The sequence below is a fragment of the Mchenga conophoros genome, linkage group LG10 (genome assembly GCF_057382185.1).
Source record: "Mchenga conophoros isolate Kocher_MC1m ecotype Shallow Benthic linkage group LG10, M_conophoros_male_GT1.1, whole genome shotgun sequence".
In the NCBI taxonomy this organism is placed as follows: Eukaryota; Metazoa; Chordata; class Actinopteri; order Cichliformes; family Cichlidae; genus Mchenga; species Mchenga conophoros.
In genome coordinates this window covers 2,862,745-2,881,385 of record NC_140535.1, presented here as the reverse complement: position 1 = coordinate 2,881,385, position 18,641 = coordinate 2,862,745, and the positions used below count along the sequence as shown (strand labels likewise).

The following is an 18,641-nucleotide window of genomic DNA, read 5'->3' as shown; positions in this document are numbered from 1 at the left end:
ACATGTACCCACCTGTGCTGTAGCTGAAGGCTTCCATCTGGATTCAAACCTTTAATTTGAATCTTTCTGCATTGGTTTCATGGACACTGGTGAGGACGTCCAGCTGTCTGGAACTCATTGTTCCTCTGCAGTGGACCAGATTCCTTTGAAGCACCATATATAAGGCCAGTTTCATCATTACAAAAGGAATGTGTCTAAAGAATACGCTTTACTCTTGAAATCCCAAAAAGACCTCTCTATGAATCACTGCCACATTTTGAACCGACAAATTCAACAATATTACTTGACAATATCTGCATTACGGATAAGCTGATTTCGATTAGGAATATTTCTCCTGCAGCCAAGCCATCCTTGCATGTGCCTTCAATCAGTGGGCAAATTAAACTTTCAGCAGGAGAGAGCATGCTGTGCTGCATCTGATGTCACTATGTGGTTGAGCCTGGTGAAACAAAGCTGATGTGTGGCTCTGATAAAAAAAACTAAACTGAGATGATTGCACACCAAATGATCTTCCAGTCAATTTGAATCCACCTACGATACAACACCAGAACATAAGACATCCTGCACACAAACTTGCATACTTGTATATGTTCATCTGAGCTTTACTGCAAACTTTTCCAAGGCTTTGCGAGTGTGAATGCATGACTGTGCACATATGTGAGTGCTCGAACATGTGCATGTGTGTTTAGCCCTGACAGTTATTACAAAACAGTAAAATCCAGAGAAAAATACAAACCTCAGCCCAGCAAATATTTCACCTTTGACAAGAGATCGCTTAGACTGACAAGCAGTGATGGAATGAGTGCTGGATTAGTTTGGCATTAATCAACAAAGAACACTGACCTAACAATGTGCATTCTGCTATTAACGTGAATAATAGCTTCCCTTCTGAAATCATGAGACACAAATCATCATTTAGCTACATGACACGGTAAAACCAGTGAATTCCATTTAGTGGTTTTAGACAGCACTTATTTTCTTTTGCCGTCTAAAATGTTTTCTTATCTCACTTATTTTCTTATTCTTGGATGCTGTTGGAAAGATGGCAGATTTTATTGCTGGCTAGAAGCTCGTGGTGTAGCATTAACACTGAAACCTCCCAGTGCGCCGCGTTCTGAAGTGAGCCACCTGTTAGAGCGAGTGGCCCAGTTAAGAGGTGGAGAGCTCCGTCATCCTCGGCCGAACGAGGAGGAAAACAGGGAGTGGAACGCAAACTGTTAAAAGTCGGTGCCAAATGACTCGAGGATAACTGGAGGGCGTAACTAAGGTCAACACATTAAACGTACTTCAATAAACCGAGACGGGTCAAGAGTTCAACAGATCACATGAAAAGACCAAATCCAAAAATAAATTGTTCCTGCTATTAAGTATATACAGTCACATATAAAGATTTAAGCTGTTTTTTCCACACTTGCATGTTTCAGATCATCAAACAAAAATAGATGATGATATTCAAAGTCCTCAAAATATTACTTTGTACTGCAAAATAATGAACCTCTGATTATTGAAAAACCGCCTCTGTAAGATGCTCTTTATAGCAAATCTTGTTACTGAGCTGCTGCAAATTCAACCAATTCGTTGCAAAATGTTCTTTCAGCTGTTTGTTTTCAGTGGCTCTTATTTTCCATCCCAAATTTGAGACCTGCTGCTAGGGCTGTGCGATACGACCAGAATCTCATATCCCGATATAAAACAGCTATCGTCCGATAACGATATAAATCACAAATTTAATATTTTCTGTAAATTCTGTGAATCTCGGGCAGCTCGACTTGCGTGAAGTGTTTCCAGCTGGGTGTCGTGTAGCTGGAGTCGAGTGTTGTAACCGATGCATGAAACGATACATTTTTAGACATAAGTTGTAACGGCGCCGTTTTCTTTGTGAGTATTTCTTACACGGCGTGCTGCGGGGAGAAGCCTGTTCTAACGTTTGAGTCTAAGCTTTATTTTTTAGCACCTGGCGGCTCTTTTTTACTTCTCATCCGTAAATAATCTGCTCTTTCACGTGATTCAGTTTATTTTGAAAAGTCTCAACAGGATCTTGAGCTTTATTGTGAAAGGTTTATGTGGAACATAAACAAGCGGACACGCGAAGGTTTTACCGTCGCTGTTGCTAACGACAACGCATAAAAACAGGTTCTATTAAATATAAGAGAAAGAGAGAACTTTAATAAATGAATATACCCACTACAGTGACCATCAAAATAATGAAAAAATATTGCTGTAAACAGTTTATTTTGCGACACCACGAAACAAACGATAGCGTAAAATGAAACGGTAGACGTTTTTATATCGTCATCCGATATATATGGTTATATCGAACAGCCCTACTGCTGCTGCCACTAAATTTAAAATGAGCTAATAGTTAAAAACATCTGAAATGTTTTCCATGTTCGACTGGTAATCAAATATGGGTTTATGAGATTAGCAACTCATCTCATTCTGTTTTTACTTTTACACAACGTCCAATTTGACATGTGAGATATGACATCAAAAACCAGTTTCATCCTATCCTGGAATTATAAATTATTCCTGGATCTACACGCAGCTCGATTCCAAAATTGCACATCTGGTAAAATTTCCATGCAAATCATCCATAACTTTGAGTAACCCTGCTAACAAACACAAACTGAATCCATTACATAACTTCCTTGGCAGAGGTAACGATCACAGATTAACACTTGTAAATTGGCGCTAATTTAAAAGTGTTAAATTTAAAGATAAAGGTTATCTTATCTTAATGAGTCGATGAGTGTTGTGAGCTTTGTATGTCTGTCTCTTCAACTGACTAACAGCATCATTCATTACTTTTACATCAAGGGCGTAAAAACTTCATTCCACATTAGTCCACATAGATTGCAATAATTCAGCACTTACTAATATTTAAATTAAGCCTGACTAAAAGGCTTTTACAGCTGTTTCAGGAATTTCTTTATGACTAACACCTCCATTAATAACAATCAAGCTTTTTAATGACCAACCAGATGTTCCTGGAGCAACACACAGACTGGGGAAGTCTGCAGGTGTTGCAATGGATTAATACACAATGGTTTTGTTGTTTTCATGAGACAATTTGACGACATGAGACCGATATAATATCATCATCCTTTATAGTGATGGCAGAGTGTAAATGTATTAACACCTGTATGTCAACAGCAGGTCTCGACACACTGAACGCCGTATTGTGAAACTTAACCTCCTAGGACCTGCGTCCACATATGTGGACATCACATTTTGGCTTATTTAGACCAAAATACTCAATTTTGCTCTACAAGGGCCTGATATCCACTTACGAGGACATTATCCTGCTACTGTTCTATCAAAATTTTAAACGAATATCCTCATATGTCGCTCTTATTTTTCTTAAAAACAAAAATAAGGTAAAAAAAAAAAAAATCTGGTAATTCTTTGTTTTTACATTCATCGGGCCCCAATGTGCCGAAATATCAAAGAGAAATTAAAATTGCTGCCGTGGAAGAGTTCGGGTCTTAGGAGGTTAATGGACGAGACGCTGCACTCGGTACTAGCAACTTTTAGAAACTGCAGGACAACTTACAGTTACAAATTAGTATGATTTTTAAATAAGTTTTCAAGTCTAAAATGTCGTCAAACATGTTTAGCGCGTGTGCATGCAATGGATTACCTGGGCGATGTTCTTGTTGAGTAAGTAGACGCCATATTCAAAATGAAACCGCTCTCCTCTGGGGTACAAAGGGAATCTGTGAAATGCAGAAGAAAAAGAAACACTTAAAGAGGATTTTACTGTTTGTGATCCAGTCAGAGAACGTCTGCAAGCCGGCTACATTATATCCATATTACACATCAAAATATACTACACTTCCATCTACCTCGTTCTCTCTGGCTTCGCCACAGGAACGATTTGACTCGCATTGTTGAAAGTGTCCGATAATGTAGCCGGCAGTGTTTACATTGGGTGATACTTGCAGATTGCTCAGGAATCGAAGTCTGAGTCTATGATCCCTTCCCACAGACGCTAAACTGAAATATCAAACAGCAGAGGCGTCCAAACAACGTGTTTATCCGCCCCTGAACAGGAACAAATTTTCTTTTCAGCATGGTGGGAAAGTCCCATCGGCGCCAGTCGCATGTCTTAGGTAGGACATGCAGGGAATGCTCATGAAGGAGATCCGGGAGATGCCCTTGGGTGCTGGCGTGGGGTAGTGAGGTGAATACGCTGACATGCAGAGAGATACGGTTGGGGATGTTAAGGCCGGACTCATCCCTTTCAGTCATTAAGTGCTTATGCCTCCTGATCTCCCACTGAGGAGGCTTCAGCATGATGAGAAACGAGCTCCACAGAATAAGCAGGGATTTACTCTGAGCAAACACACACATACTCAAACCTGTGAATACTTTCAGGGACTACATTCATATCAGAGCTTTATCTGAAGAGCCCTTCAAAATTCTTCACCTTTACCTTTGGAGGAACCTAACCCCAAGTCTGCTCTTAACCTCTCACCCAAACGCTGAAGCAACGTGGGAGGAAATATGAGTGAACTTTGGAGTTTTAGCGTTTTCTGGCTCATGACATTCATCAGCAGAGTTGAGATGTTACATGTTGAGCTGATAAGAGGCCAAGTCAAATATAAACAAGGTTGTAAAGATAAAAATGAATAAAGCTTGTGCTTTAGAAATTTCACTTGAGGTGTAAGTGTTTTTCTTTACTAAAAGAATAAGGTGGAAAAGTAAAAGAATTAAAAAACCTACAATACACACTCACTGTGACTAATTGCTTCTCATCTATTGGATAGTATTCCCGTGTGTGTGCCACAGGGAGGTCAGAGGTGATCTTAATCCTGTGCAGGAATAAAGTAGAAAAATACAGCAGAAACTCTGCAGCTTATAGGATATTATACGTCCAGATTTCACTGTATGACATTTGTGTTTTAGCATTTCCTCTCGATAAGAAGAACATACAGAACTAAGGGATTTTTAACAGCTCTCTCTCTTTTATTTGGCTTTTATCCACATCCTGAAAGTTTGCTTTACATCATATCTGCGGCTGTCTGGACATGTCAGACAACATTCTGACTGCAGGGTTCACTGTAAACACCTCCTCACTCACGCATCGCACTGCAGATCCGGGAAGGTTGAGAAGTAAACCTCGAACACATGGAGATCTTTGCAGCCCCGAAAATGAAATTTAACAGGATGTTGCTGCAAAAGTCTGGCAAAGAAAAAGTGCCGGTGTAGCCCGAGGGCCACACAGCCCGTCGCTCATTAGACCTCCGTATCGCCGACATGCAGCCAAGGCCCCGCGGAGAAGGCGACACGCCAGAGGTCATATCTCAGCATTCGGAAATAACTAACAGGGAGAGGAAGAACAGCACAACAGGCATTCCCTGTGCACTGCTGGCAGAGCCAACATCACTTCCCCAAAAACAGATAGGATTTGTTTGCTGATGAGCATGACTGAAAGGGAAACAAAGCTACCTTCAACACACACAAACGCACCACGCACACTCCTGTACAGTGCGGTGATTAATGACTGCTGTCCGCTGTGTCTGAAATCACACTGCAGAGAGACTCTGGTTCACCAAACACCAGGAATTCCTCACGGGGACGTCCCGTAACGCCAAATATATTATTACACCGCAGCGGCGGGGAGGATCGAGTCGAGGGGAGGAGGCGCTGAAGGAGAACTTCAGCTAGAGAGCACTTTTAATTAATGCCGTTTGTTTGTCCGTCAGCGAGAGTACACAAAGAGCGGCGAGCACAGTTTAATAAAAGCCGGTGGAGTGGTCGGGCAAACAAAGAACCCGTTAAGTGTGGATGACTTGAGAAATCAAACAGAAACACCAGCGTTCAATGGTTTGTTCTTATTTGCTGTGTTTCGTTCCAGAGTAAAAAGGAAATCGCTGTATGAAATAACAGCCCTTGAGAACAGACTGCCATTGCCATTATCTCTGCTACAGCAGGAAAAATCTAAATGACGTGTCTGCGAGAGACATACGAGTATGAGGAGGCCGGACGCCGTTTTTAATCACTCAGCCGGCAACATAAACTGAAACAGTCCTCTGCACTAAACAGGATGAAATAAATTACAGTCCTAAAGGCCTACCCGGGCCAAATCGGTGCCCCGTCTGTCCATCAAGACACACAAACAGGCCCAGAGATGACCTGTGTGCGGCACCGGTTACTCGCTGAATTCCCAAACAATTTGTTCTCATTTTATCTCAAGTTAGCTCAGGCCTTTTTTTGCCTCTCGCACACAATGTACGTGGTTCTTTTGTTTAATTGTGTTTTACATGTAAATCAAATCAAATCATCTCTTTCCCAGAAGGCCTCCGCACATTTCTTCACTTTCCTTGATCAGGCAGTTTCTTCCGTCAGCACATCCCTCTCCCGCTCCCCTCGGCGGCAGCGCCGCTGAAGGGTCACGTCTATGAAACTAACACAGCAAACTGAAAACGACAGGCGCCGTAATCAACACACCCACTCACTTAAGGGTGCATTCAAAAGACTGATTACTGAAACATGAAATCTGCTTTCATTTAGCTAATATTCAACTCTGGATGCACTGGACAGACAAAAAAAAAAAAAAAGATGACAAAGAATAACAGTGATTTGAGGGCAGACGTAAATCTGTCACATTTCTTCCCCCTGCAAAAAAATAAAATGCACTTCTCTTTCCTTCTCATCTAAAGAGCATCCCAACCACAGCATAGTTAATGTGCAAGTGCTGGCTCTGGGTGTAGACCTGAAAATATGTAATTAATAAGTGTGGAGCCACGACATTGTAAAAAGACAAAAGCAGTATCTTACAGGAAAGTCCCCGGGTTTTATATGAATGCCCCCAGCCTGCCAGCGTTTTAACTGCAGGGTCTAGACAGCCTTTATCCACAGACAGCCTTCAAATATAAAGCTGGGACTCTTGTTAAATGAAGGAAACAACCAATAAACACGTAGTTACAACGATGGGATGAAGCAAAGGAAGGCTCGCTGCTCTCTCTCTTCCTGTCCATTTCTTTTTAAACTCACTCTTTGTCCTGCCTTTTATTTCTGTTCAGGGATCTTTTAATAGCAGGCTGACTTATAATGCTTTCATCTGTGGTTGATGCACGACCAGTGTCTCTGCACCGTCTGCCTGTACTGTACTCTGGGGCCTGCTAGCAGGTGTCAGCAGCACATGACGTTTTTTATAGTTAAACGACCACATTTGTGGGCGATTTGCGCAGTGAGGAAATGTTCCTGCAGCACAAAGATGTACAAGCCTGTTTAAAACAACCATTGACTTCTGGAGATTTTACAATAATAACAAAGCTAAAATAGAGGGCACCGAGTCCATCTGAGCTCTGTTTTCTTTCTGTCAAAATTGCGATGTCTCTATAGACACCTTGTTAAAAGCATTAAAAGCAGCCAATTGGAGAACTGGGGCCACAAGGTCACAGGGCAAACCTACAAAGTCTGTATATTTAAGCATTTTCTGGTACACGACTGCTCTCACTCCCCTTCCGAGTCCACTGGATGAAACGGAGGAACATAAGGAAGACACAGCTATGCAGGTGGGTGGTCGAGCGTAGCTTTAGCGCGGTTCATGAGAATATGGTGGGAAGGCTCCTAGTGACTGACTGACTGACCCGCTGAAATGTATACACTGGCTGAAGTGTCCACATGTGTTGGCTTGCCTGTTTAGACATTCTAATTAATACTCCAAATGTGCAAAACAACAGATCTGGCTCACATGCCGGAGCCGAGGCTTGGCCGGTATTTAAATGGTGGTGTGGGCTGCTTGTAAGTTTCACAATGTCTTTAATGTGCAATTTCAAATGCCAGGGGACCATAAATCATTTGGACTTGCTTTAAAAGGAAAAAAAAGAAAAACAACCTACACCTGCCTTGCAACTGTTAAAGATCTGATGGCAGCGGTTACTCTATAAATCACCGGGAGCTGTAATTTCCAATATCTGAGAAATGATTACACTGAGCATCTGTCACTGAATGCTATTTTAATGACTACTGCTGCACTTAAGACCCCGGCATAACCATTTCACCATCTTGGTCAACGCCGTTAAGGCGTCTCCTGAGTGATGTGGTGGCTGCTTGCTCTGTCACACTGGGTTTTCATCACGGCTCTTAAGAATATCCAGGGGTCTGCTGACCCCGGCACCCAACCCCCACACACTCCTCTTTCCCCGTTTCCTTCTGTCTTCTTCAGCTCCCTTGTTTTCTCAAGGGGAGCTGACCATCGCACCAGTCCAAAATGTTATATCGTGTATGACGATGAACACCACTTGCACTTTATCGAACTTCCCAGCACTGTGGCAGCTCCATCAGACAGACGAGCATCTCTGCAGACGTGCTGTTTGTGTGGCAAAAACAAAAAACTATCACACATGCAGCACAGATGCTTTTTATTAACTTTTTAATGAAGAATGGATAAAAAGTGCTTGTATAGGCTTCACAGCAGCAGGACACCAAGATGAAGGGCTGCTTACGCAACTCAGCTGTCAACCTAGAGGAGCCTCACTGACTTCTTCAGAGCCATTAAAAACATACCAATCCTGCCTTTGGCCTTGAGCGATATGACAGAAAACCTCAGAAGACAAGTAAACACCCTGTCCAGTCCTCGGGTGCCTTTGTAGTTGACGTACGTACCTAAATAATGAGCCATTCTCAAATTTGATTTAAGCCCTCATGGCTTCCCAGTTGATCGCCTCATTCATCTCTCGTATGAAGAACACAGCAACTATGCAACCGAACCACTACAGAACATGTGCGTATCACACCAGCGAAACCACAACATTTATTCTATAATACCAAGAGAATGTGTTTACTTGTTTCTGTCACTGTGGAGCCCAGTGTCGTTTTATACTGGACAGGACACTCGTTTCATCCTGGAAAACAACACAAGCAATTTAAAATGCACGAAATCTCCAACACATTTAAACTGTAGTGAGAATCTAGAGGAGGACTAACTGTCATTCTCTTCATCTGCACTGAATGAGCTTAAGTGCAGGAGAAAATGAAACCACTCCATTTGCAAAATAGCCACCAGGGGTGCATACTGTTTTCCTTTTTATTAAATCGTTTGGGTGAACTGCTCTTTTAACTTATTTACTGATCCTGAAACAACTTAAATGGAACAATAAAAAGTTACTCTCCTCTCGTGGGCGTGCATGCTTCCCAGTAACGTAGGTCACCCTGTAAACCAGGTGTTTAGCCTCACACTGCTTTGTCTTGTCACTGCTGTGCAGCTTCAGGCAGGCAGAGCAGCGGGGGGGTTATTCCCACTCTTCTCCTCTTCACATAGTCCATGTTAAGAGGCATGAAACCGCTGGAGGCCTGGAACAATGACCGCTTTTCTTGGTGTTCGCAGGTTCCTCTCGTCTTCAGCTGGTATCCCTTCCCTGGCAGCAGCTCTGTCTTTTAAATTTGAAGCAAGCAGCAATGCGTAAATCCCACTTACATCGACTTTTCTCTAACCAGCGATAGTTTAAAAGAAAAAAGCTGATGCGCTCCAGTGCTTTGGTTGAACAACTATATGACTCAGTTCGTGTTTTTTTAATGGCCAGGCTCTGGTCTCAATCAAATGCGGGACATCTGGATCACATCTCCCTCCTTCTCCCCCTCGCAATCAGCAACTCTGGAACTGTGCTCAACACGAGTCCAAATGTGGGTGCAACATGTTAAAAGTCCAACAATTTTTGAGAACATCTCTGACCCAGAGGACAGCGATCCCTGAAAAGGTCAAATTGTACTTGTCGTTAAACAGTCCAGTCATATTCCACACCCTGCTTTCAAACACTGTTGCGGGGCCAGATTCAAACTCTGGCCTTTGCCCAGTGTTGGAGTTTAACACAGTTCAGAGCAACAGAGGCCTCGTCTGATTTTCTTGGACTAAAATATTTTGGTCTTTGTAATAAAACTATTATTGTTGTTTTAACCCACAGGAGGAAAAGAATGAGGTAACAAACTCACAAGGTAAAATATTTTCAGATTCTTCTCTCACCAAACTAAAGCTCTGCTTCTTGTAACATTTAAATTAACAGCGACAATAGAAAAATGTTCTTGCTCAGCTCCGGCCGTCGCTCTTAACGGCTTAAGGAGCAGGATTTTCTGCTAACAGAGTATATCTGTAATCTGGACTCACACTAGTTATAATATGCTGCAGTAGAGAATGAATGAAGATGTTGAGACTGAGATGAGAACTACAAACATGGCTCACATAGTAAAACTAGCCGTTTAGGGAAAGCCAAGTAAGTGCAATTATCATTTAACAGCAGAAGGTGCAACCAAGACACCTCCAAGTGTCTATGTGCACGCTATTAAAAGTGGCTTTGCTAATCCTGAAGCTGATCGCACACCACCTAACTTATCACCACTAGCCGGCCTTTTCCGACACTTTAATCGCCCCTTTTTTGTAAACTTTCAGAGCCCGGCTGGGTGCTTTCCATCTCCCCACACATCATTTTGTTGTATGTCTGCAGCCCACTGGGGCCTCAGCAGTCATTAACGTGTGCAGGGGGTGGGGTTTGCTGGAGTGCATGGCCCCACGCGGTAAAGAGCAAAGTTAGACTGTTGTGTCTTTGCGATATCCATGGACGCCACAGGTTGTTGACGGATGCTGGTGTAAACACGCTTGGTAGGACTGGAAACGAGTAACGCAACTCACAGGGAGTCTCTCTATTGTCTTGACGTGTTAAGCCACTGAATTGTTTCGGCTCCACACAATGCTTTCCTCTTTTTATGTGACATGTGGATGTGAAAGAGGCAGTGCTCAGCGACATCAGCTCCACACGCGTGCCTCCACTGCAGACATGTAAAGACAAAACAAAGCCAGTATTTTTGGCGGCCATGTGTGTTCATTTGCAGTCAACTACATAACAGCGACTGAGCCATTCACGTTGTGTGACTGAAAGGCACGGGCAATGCTTAATGCAAAAGCAGTAATAATTTATAGGTGCTTTCCTGCAAAATTATTGCAGATGAGTATTTCAATGAATTCTCCCACAGTGCCTCTGTTCAGCATCGCAACACGAGACAAAATGATGGCATCAAAATTAATCCAGAAACAACAAACATCTGATCATTGACTGAAATATTCCACCGATATCAACCAGGAGGCAACAGGTAAAGAGCTGATGAGCATAAGCAAGACTGTGGACTTCATCATACTCTATAATAAAGTGCGACATCCACGGCCATCAGCAGCACTACAGCCAAATCTCGCTCCACGCCGGTCACGTATTGGAAGGCCTTCGTGTGGAATGTCAGTACGTATGTACATTCCTGAGCGCGTGTGTCCCGAGTGTGCAATTATCATAACAGAGAGGGGTTTTTTGTTTCTCATTTTTTACATTATTTTTCTGACTTGATGCATAGTTACAAGAGCATAACACACACAAATAATAATTTCATCACATTAGCCGTCGCTGCTCCTCTGTGCTTCCTGACTAACACAAAGGGTCCTGGCAAACCCCCAGATCAGTTTATCATTTGTCACGCTCTGTGTCAACATCGTGACTGAACAAAAAGAAATGTAAAAAAAAAAAAAAAGATACAATGTGGCGAAGGTAGGAAGCAAAGTGGTTACAACCGTAGGGTATGACTGTGAAAGGCTGCTGTGTGATTTACAGTCTGTTCCCTGTGAACACCTGAGTAAACCCAGTTGCTACCATAGGCAAAACAAAACAACTTCGAGGGACGACTCAGGCGCTTTCTTCACCGACCAGCTATGCATGTGTTAACGTGAAACAACAAGTATCCATACTGAGGTTTTTGTTCAGCAGTCATTTCCAAATCAGAACAGTATTTCAGATTTGGACGCGCGTCTGAATCAAGAAGCCAACACAGCCGTCAAAACGGCCTACTGACACTACTGTGTGGTCTGTGTGTGATTGTGCACTGATGCACTCGTGTGGAGCTCATGACTACCAAATCTGTGTTGTGTTTGAGAAATTCTAACTCAACTCGGGGGGTGGACGAAAAAAAAACCCCCAAAACGCTGTTTTAGTCAAACACAGCTAAGAAGCACAGGTCCACACAAACCGCTGTGCAACACGATCGGGCTAGATTCAGCACACAAACCAGTCGATTCAGTAAATAAAGGTGACGATTGTGGTTCCTTATTCTCTGTCACATACTCTACATGCTGCATGCACTGTTACAGTGATGCATGCTAACATTAAGGCCAAAGACTCAAGCAATGAGGTCTGCAGCAGGATTCACTGATCCAACACTTTCCACCTGAGACGCAGAAACTTTGGCTTAAGATATCTGCAGATCTTCTATCCATCATTTGCAGACATTCACAGTCAGATGGTTGCATAAGGGTTAGTATCCCACGCAGAAAGGGAACACTCAGGGATTGAACTACCAACCTTCCTATTTGTAGATAACCTGCTCTACCTCCTGGGCTAAAGCCACCTCAAAGCTGTAACAACTGTAAAAACTTGGTAACAAATCCATGGATACTACCGCGTGGAAAGTTGAATTTATCATCTGTAGGAAATCTAAAGCCTCAAGGCTGGTAATTTACCAACTTTAATAAAACTTCCACGTATTCATTGTGGCTCCGTAGGTTTGAGGAGACTGCTGAAAGTGTGATGCAGCTGGTTCCAATGGTGGTGACAATCACTTTAAACAATACTTTGGAACGTTGTGATGTTTTTCCAATAAAACATTCTTGTTAACAATGTTGAAATGTTACAAATGTTAAAGGCTTTTGTTGAGTTAGAGACCAGCACCGACCGCACAGTCAAAAAAATCTACTGGTGTTGGAGTAAAGAAATACTAACCAAACAAGACTAATTTTAGCTGAAAACATGCAGGGACATGTTTGTAGAAGACGGTTTGGACGTGAACAAGGCAGAATGTTTGGACACAAAACAAATATAAGCTGAAATAGAGTAAATAAACTTTTTGAAAGAGATCATTTAATTTTGTAGAAACTAAAACTGAGATAAGTAAAAGAGACAGAACAAATAACCAGTGCTTGTGCAGCAGCGGCAAAAGGAAAGGAAAGAAAGAAGAGAATGATTTGCACAGTTTTAGATGGCAAAAAGCATAAATATTTTTCCCGTCCAGGAGCACAACACAAAAAGAGTTTGTTTGCAACAGAGTAAATTTAACAGCCAGTCTCATCTGCAATGGGAGGCATGGACTCTGCTCAAACTGCAGTAAAGTCTAAATGGTGGATTTCACAGTAAAAGCGCTTCATTTATCAGAGTGTCACAGTTTAAATCTGTACATTTACATATTCACAAAGTAAACAACATTCATTCTTCTTGAGAGAAGAAAGTCAGACTTTATTCCCTCTGTTTTATTCACGGCAATTTACATCAAAGTCTGGATGCATATGATAATGTGATGATTCTGACTTTGCAGAGAGAAGCAATTTATTTGAAGGACCCTCCATGAGAAACAGATGGCTTATTTTCATCCATCTGCTGAGCTGATCTCGTTCATAAAAGGGCAACGTTGGAATAAGAAGAAATGTCCCAAACATCACTCTCGCTGTTCTGCTGTAACTTTGCTGTTTTTCCTTTTTCTGTGTCTTCGTTGATCGCCCTGTCTGTGCGACTTTGTTATTGGTCTCTCTTTCTTTCTGTATTATTTTGGAGATCATTCCCATGTGTGTCTTCCTGCCTTTTGACTTCCTCCTTTTGTTCTCGTCTCGCCCTTGTTACTGTCTGATTGAGTTCACCTTGCTCAGTCTATATTTTGTCTGCGTGCTGTCAGTCAGCTCACTGAATTATCCACCACTTCTTCCCCGTGTCTGGTTCGCATGTTTCCTCTAACAAATTTTATTTTCCTTGTTTTTTGAGAGAATTGGATTTCCTCAGTTTCACTGCAGCCGAATAAACGTGCTCGTGCCAAATGTTGACTCCCAACCTCGTTAGAATTGTACAAATTCTGTTTTTGCTTTATATGGATTTCTTTGCACGTTTGCATATTTTAAATAAATTACACTAGAAAAATACAAAGACGTGAGGAGTGGCTCGAGACTTTTGCGCAGTGCTGTATACTATATGTACAGATCGTACAGTAAGAAAGAGAGCTCAGCATTTGTGATGTGGATATTTCAGGTTTTTGCTAATATTAGGTGTGTTTGTAAAGGGTACTTACTCTCTCTCTTTCTCAGTGAGTCTGTCAGTGATGGTGTCCTTGATAGAAGAGCGTGAACCCTTGTGGATCACCGGATACCTAAGAGGGATCTGCAGGAAGCATGAGATCATGAGGACCAGGTGTGCTGTGTAACCCAAGGCGACTGCTATGCTCCCATCATCCTTTGCTGCAGGACACAAAGTGAAAAAGATGCTCTGCTTATCACATATTTAAGGTTTGGTCACAAATGAGACGTTTCCTGCTCAGTTGTTAAGTGCGCCTTTTAGTTATTATTACTTTGGTATATTATTATTATTATTATTATAAACCAAAGTGTTTAAGAATCTCACTCAATGAAAACTGAGTCAAAATAGTAACATTTTATTATGGTGAAAACCTCAAAGCATACAGTCAATGTCAGGGCTGTTTGTCTACATCTTATGACCCCCAAACTGTACGAACATCCAGCTAAAGATAACTTGGTAACAAAGTATTTGCTGGAAGGAGAGTAGTCGCATTCATGTTTTTAATGCGTTGCAGTACATGGCACAGCACACAGTACCAAAAAACACTGGCTGCGCTGAGATTCCCAAATTCTCTGTGATATGTGCTTAAGAAGCAAAAGCATCACGTACAGCTAACCCCTCCGAGTCCAAATATCTGTTAGTGTGGAAAACTGGATGCCTCCGTGAACATTTGACGGACTGGGAAAGAAACTGCAAACCAACTCACTGTAAGCACGAGAAATTGTTTCAAGACAAAACACAAAGTGGTTTCACATTCTCAGAAGGACACTGCTCGAGGCTAAGACTTAAAATCACTGTGGTTTTTATCTTAATGCTTTGAAATAATAAACTATGGCAACAGAGTGGTAGGCTCTTTGGCTCAAAATGTGTGTTTTTCAACTTAGCACAGAACCCCTGGATTATATCAATGTCCTTCCTGTCTTTTCAGTCCAAAGGGTTAAAGCCCATGGAGAGAACGACTTCCTGCCCCCGAGGAATATCAGGTCAACTGAAGGACACAAGTTTAAGTGACACCTCTGGGTGCTAATGGAGCCTGCAGATACCTCATGAGGCTGAGCTCACAGGGAAGGCTTCAATGTCCACCTTGACTCTCTACAGGATTAGGACGCCAACTAACCCTAATCCTGGGCTCTGATGTGAAATATTCCTCCCCTGCAGGCTTTTTCAAACCGGCTTTGACACACAGACAGCTCTGGACTCTGAGACCTCTAACTGCAGAAGACTAAAGAGAAATGAAGAGAAATGAGTAAAGTGGAGGTGGGCAGTCCATGTTTCTCCATCTGTCCTGACTGACAACACATGCAGTACATCGTTTTCCTTTTGAATCAGTATTAAATTTAATCTGCCTCACTTTAGCCTCACACCGGTAACAGACGACTTCAGGGCTGTGGTTCATGCTCGCACTTTTATAGATGTGTCTGAAAGGACCGATCGATCATCTAAAACTGAGAGAAAACAGGATTCGGTCTGTGTGTCAAATTTTAAATTGAGAACAAGTAATGGCTGCCCATCTCTACTGTGTATGTAAAAGATGTTAACAGGTGGGGAGCGGCAGCAGGGAGCGGAGGAGTCGAGGCTAGTGTTGCTGAATTACGGCCTCAGAGGCTTGCTGGGTTTCACCAGCTGTGAGGAAGGGGAGCCCGAGAATGCGGCGTGGACAGTGGAGGTTGTGTTCCCTGTGTTGGACAAGTGGTCCTGACCAAAGCTCAGCATTCAGAAACCCATTCAATTCTCATCCCCCAACTATTAAGAGGTCATACAGTCATCACATTTCTCTTGCTGTGACTGCAAATCCGATTTGTCACGACACATACGATGCGACCTTTACTCCAACCTTCCCCACCAAGCTCATAACGGGAGCATTGTGTGCGAATGTGCCTGCTGACACAACTTTTTTAATGCCCCGCAGTTCACTAATGTGTCTTTTATACCATACCATGTGGTTTTTGTGGCTCTTTTCTCACTGGGACGGTAGAACCGGATAAAAACCATCTTGTGACAAGACTCTCTTAGAATGTGGTGGCAGTGAACAGCTCCAACAGCTACCAGCAAGAGATCAGCAAGAACTAACCACGCTGCATCTCATCAGGGCAAAACGACCAAATCAACAATTCCCTGCAGAAACTCTCATTGCCCTCTATAACTGATCGTAATTAGATCAGTATGGAGCAGTCTTCCTCCTTTTGACATGGCGCACTCCATGCGTAGTTCGTGCTCCTCTTTTGAGGCTTACTTGTGCATGTCTACCTATAAAGGGCTGTGCATGTCTCTGTTAATTTGATCACTGATGTCATGCACAAGACGAGACGTGCAGCAGTGGGTGTACTGTGATTTCAACTGAGCAGACCGAGTGAATGGGAATATCAATCATCTGCAGCTTCTACAGCTATTCTCCCCTCATTTAGGCTACAATTATGTCATTATGCCCTTTATGTATGAAAATGACAAACTATCAATTATGGCATTCGTGCACAGTACGACAAAGGTTATGGTACCTTAACAGTAATAGCTTTTTGCAAAATTGCCATCTGCAATAGCCAAAACTATGATATCATAGATAACTGTCTATGAAATCATCAGCCTTCATTTATCCTTCAGTAAAATGTTAGATTGCTTCACTTCACGACATCTGCATCTAACCACAAGCATCGAATGCAAGACAAAACATTTGCACAGCATACCACTTATCCTCCTGTAACACTTAAATAGGCGGGCAGGCACATAATCAATTACCTTGAAAGTCTTCCGAGTTTGGCAGCTTCACCCCACAGATGACATAATCCGACTGATTGGTCTGTGGATTTAAAGAAGAGCTTTCACATGAAGGACAGAGCAACTGGACATCAGCAACAGATCCATAATCAGCCGGCAGAGGGACGGGCCTAAAATCATTCAGTTAGTATACAAACTAAATTTATCTTTGGAATAAACATGGAAATCGCTGCACACACTATATAACCCCCTCCAGCATCTGTGCTTCACCAAAGTCTTACATTTGTAACCAGATATTTCTCTGCAGTTGCCCAACTCACCACATCGATGGGGTAGATGTAGGAAAGCTCAGAGAGGAGCTGACGACAACGGAAGGTGAGCTGGGCGTTGGACTTGAGGAACTGCTCTCTGATGGAGACAGAGCAGAGGTCAGTTAAAGAGATGGGAACAGATGAAAATCAGAGGGAGGACAGGGTCCCAATTAAAGCCTTAAAGGCCTGACAGCTACTGCCTATATAAAAGGGATCAAGACAAAAGACGCAGTATAATATGGCAGTTTAATGTTGGAAAAAAAAGGAACAAAAATAGCATGATCTGGGGGTTTTCTCCTCTCTCTTCATGTGACAATGTACTGTTCAAAATTGTCATTACAGGTCAGTCCTTTTTAGTAATGCAGGGTCTGTCTATGGCCACTAGGAAAAATCATTCTTAATGGCTGTTATCCAGGTTTTAGTCTTTGACCTATGCGTATAGCTCCGAGGTGACACAGACTGAAACTAAAGGAAGCTGTGGAGCTAAGTGAAACCTACCACGATTCCCCTTTTCATTTTTTTGCATTTAAAATGTTGTTACCTGAACTTTTATAGTTAAAAGTCATGAACATGACTGGATGTCTTTGTATGAATACTCTCTAAATGTGTATGCTTACATTTAAGTGAGTCTGTTCGCATTTTAAACTCATGCCTCTACTTGTGGATCAGTGTGGATAATACCAAAGCATTTCATGCAGATACCTCTACGTTCTTCCATTAATGTGTGTAAAATCTCACCACTAGATGCTATTGGACTGCAGATTGTGCATAATCGGTGGCCGCTGTAGAACAAACAGCTCGAACCACTTTCTGTGCATGCTGTGTTTGTAATGAGTGCAGGCTGTCAGTCCTGTATCCCTCAGCTATCACACGTGTCCACGTCTGTTTGCTCTGGACGAGGCTGGAAATGTTTGTGCAAAGAGTCTGACACAAACTGATGAGTCAGTGAAGCTCACATCTGACCAATGACAGCGATACCGAGGCGAGTCGTCGAGGACATCACCGAAGTTCTCGCTCAGTAATCCATCAACACCTACGAGTCCTCTCCTGCTCCGTCTTTAGCAGACTACACATGTGGCTGGTCTCTAGTCACATAGATAAAAATGCGATCAGGGTATGAATGCCATGCCTGTCTCAAGACAGTCAGGCAATATGGTGTCTTTTACAAACCGGCGCCTGCTCCTGTGTATGTTTAATGGACTCATTCTAAGTTTATGAGAACACATCAATTTGGAAGATGTCATTACATAATAACCAGTGTATATTTATGAATTCAACATTCGTACATTTAAAAATACATGTTTGTTTAAGCAGTTACTCGTAAAATACGCCAACCTAAACACTTTGTGTATACACCAATCCTGCGTCACAGAAGGAAGAGAAAGAAGAAGTTTAGTTCTCAATAGTAAAAACTTCTTTCTGTTTTTCTGATAAGTTAACTGGGTGCTGACTTTACTATTAGAACATATTAGATAAAAGTGGGATCGATCTTCTCTTTAAATGAGCAAACTGTTAACTCCGCTGT

General features: G+C 42.3%; 1 protein-coding gene across 1 annotated transcript in view; it reads right to left on the bottom strand.

Annotated features, from left to right (window-relative positions):
* uvrag (UV radiation resistance associated gene) overlaps nt 1–18,641 on the bottom strand; it is a 92,740-nt gene that overhangs the window by 41,870 nt on the left and 32,229 nt on the right. The window contains exons 10-13 of the mRNA XM_085288179.1: nt 17,126–17,213; nt 16,827–16,887; nt 14,089–14,254; nt 3,641–3,716 (exon numbers count right to left, since the gene is read on the bottom strand). Of these exons, the coding sequence (XP_085144305.1) occupies nt 3,641–3,716; nt 14,089–14,254; nt 16,827–16,887; nt 17,126–17,213 (391 nt within the window). The remainder of the gene's footprint in view (nt 1–3,640; nt 3,717–14,088; nt 14,255–16,826; nt 16,888–17,125; nt 17,214–18,641) is intronic.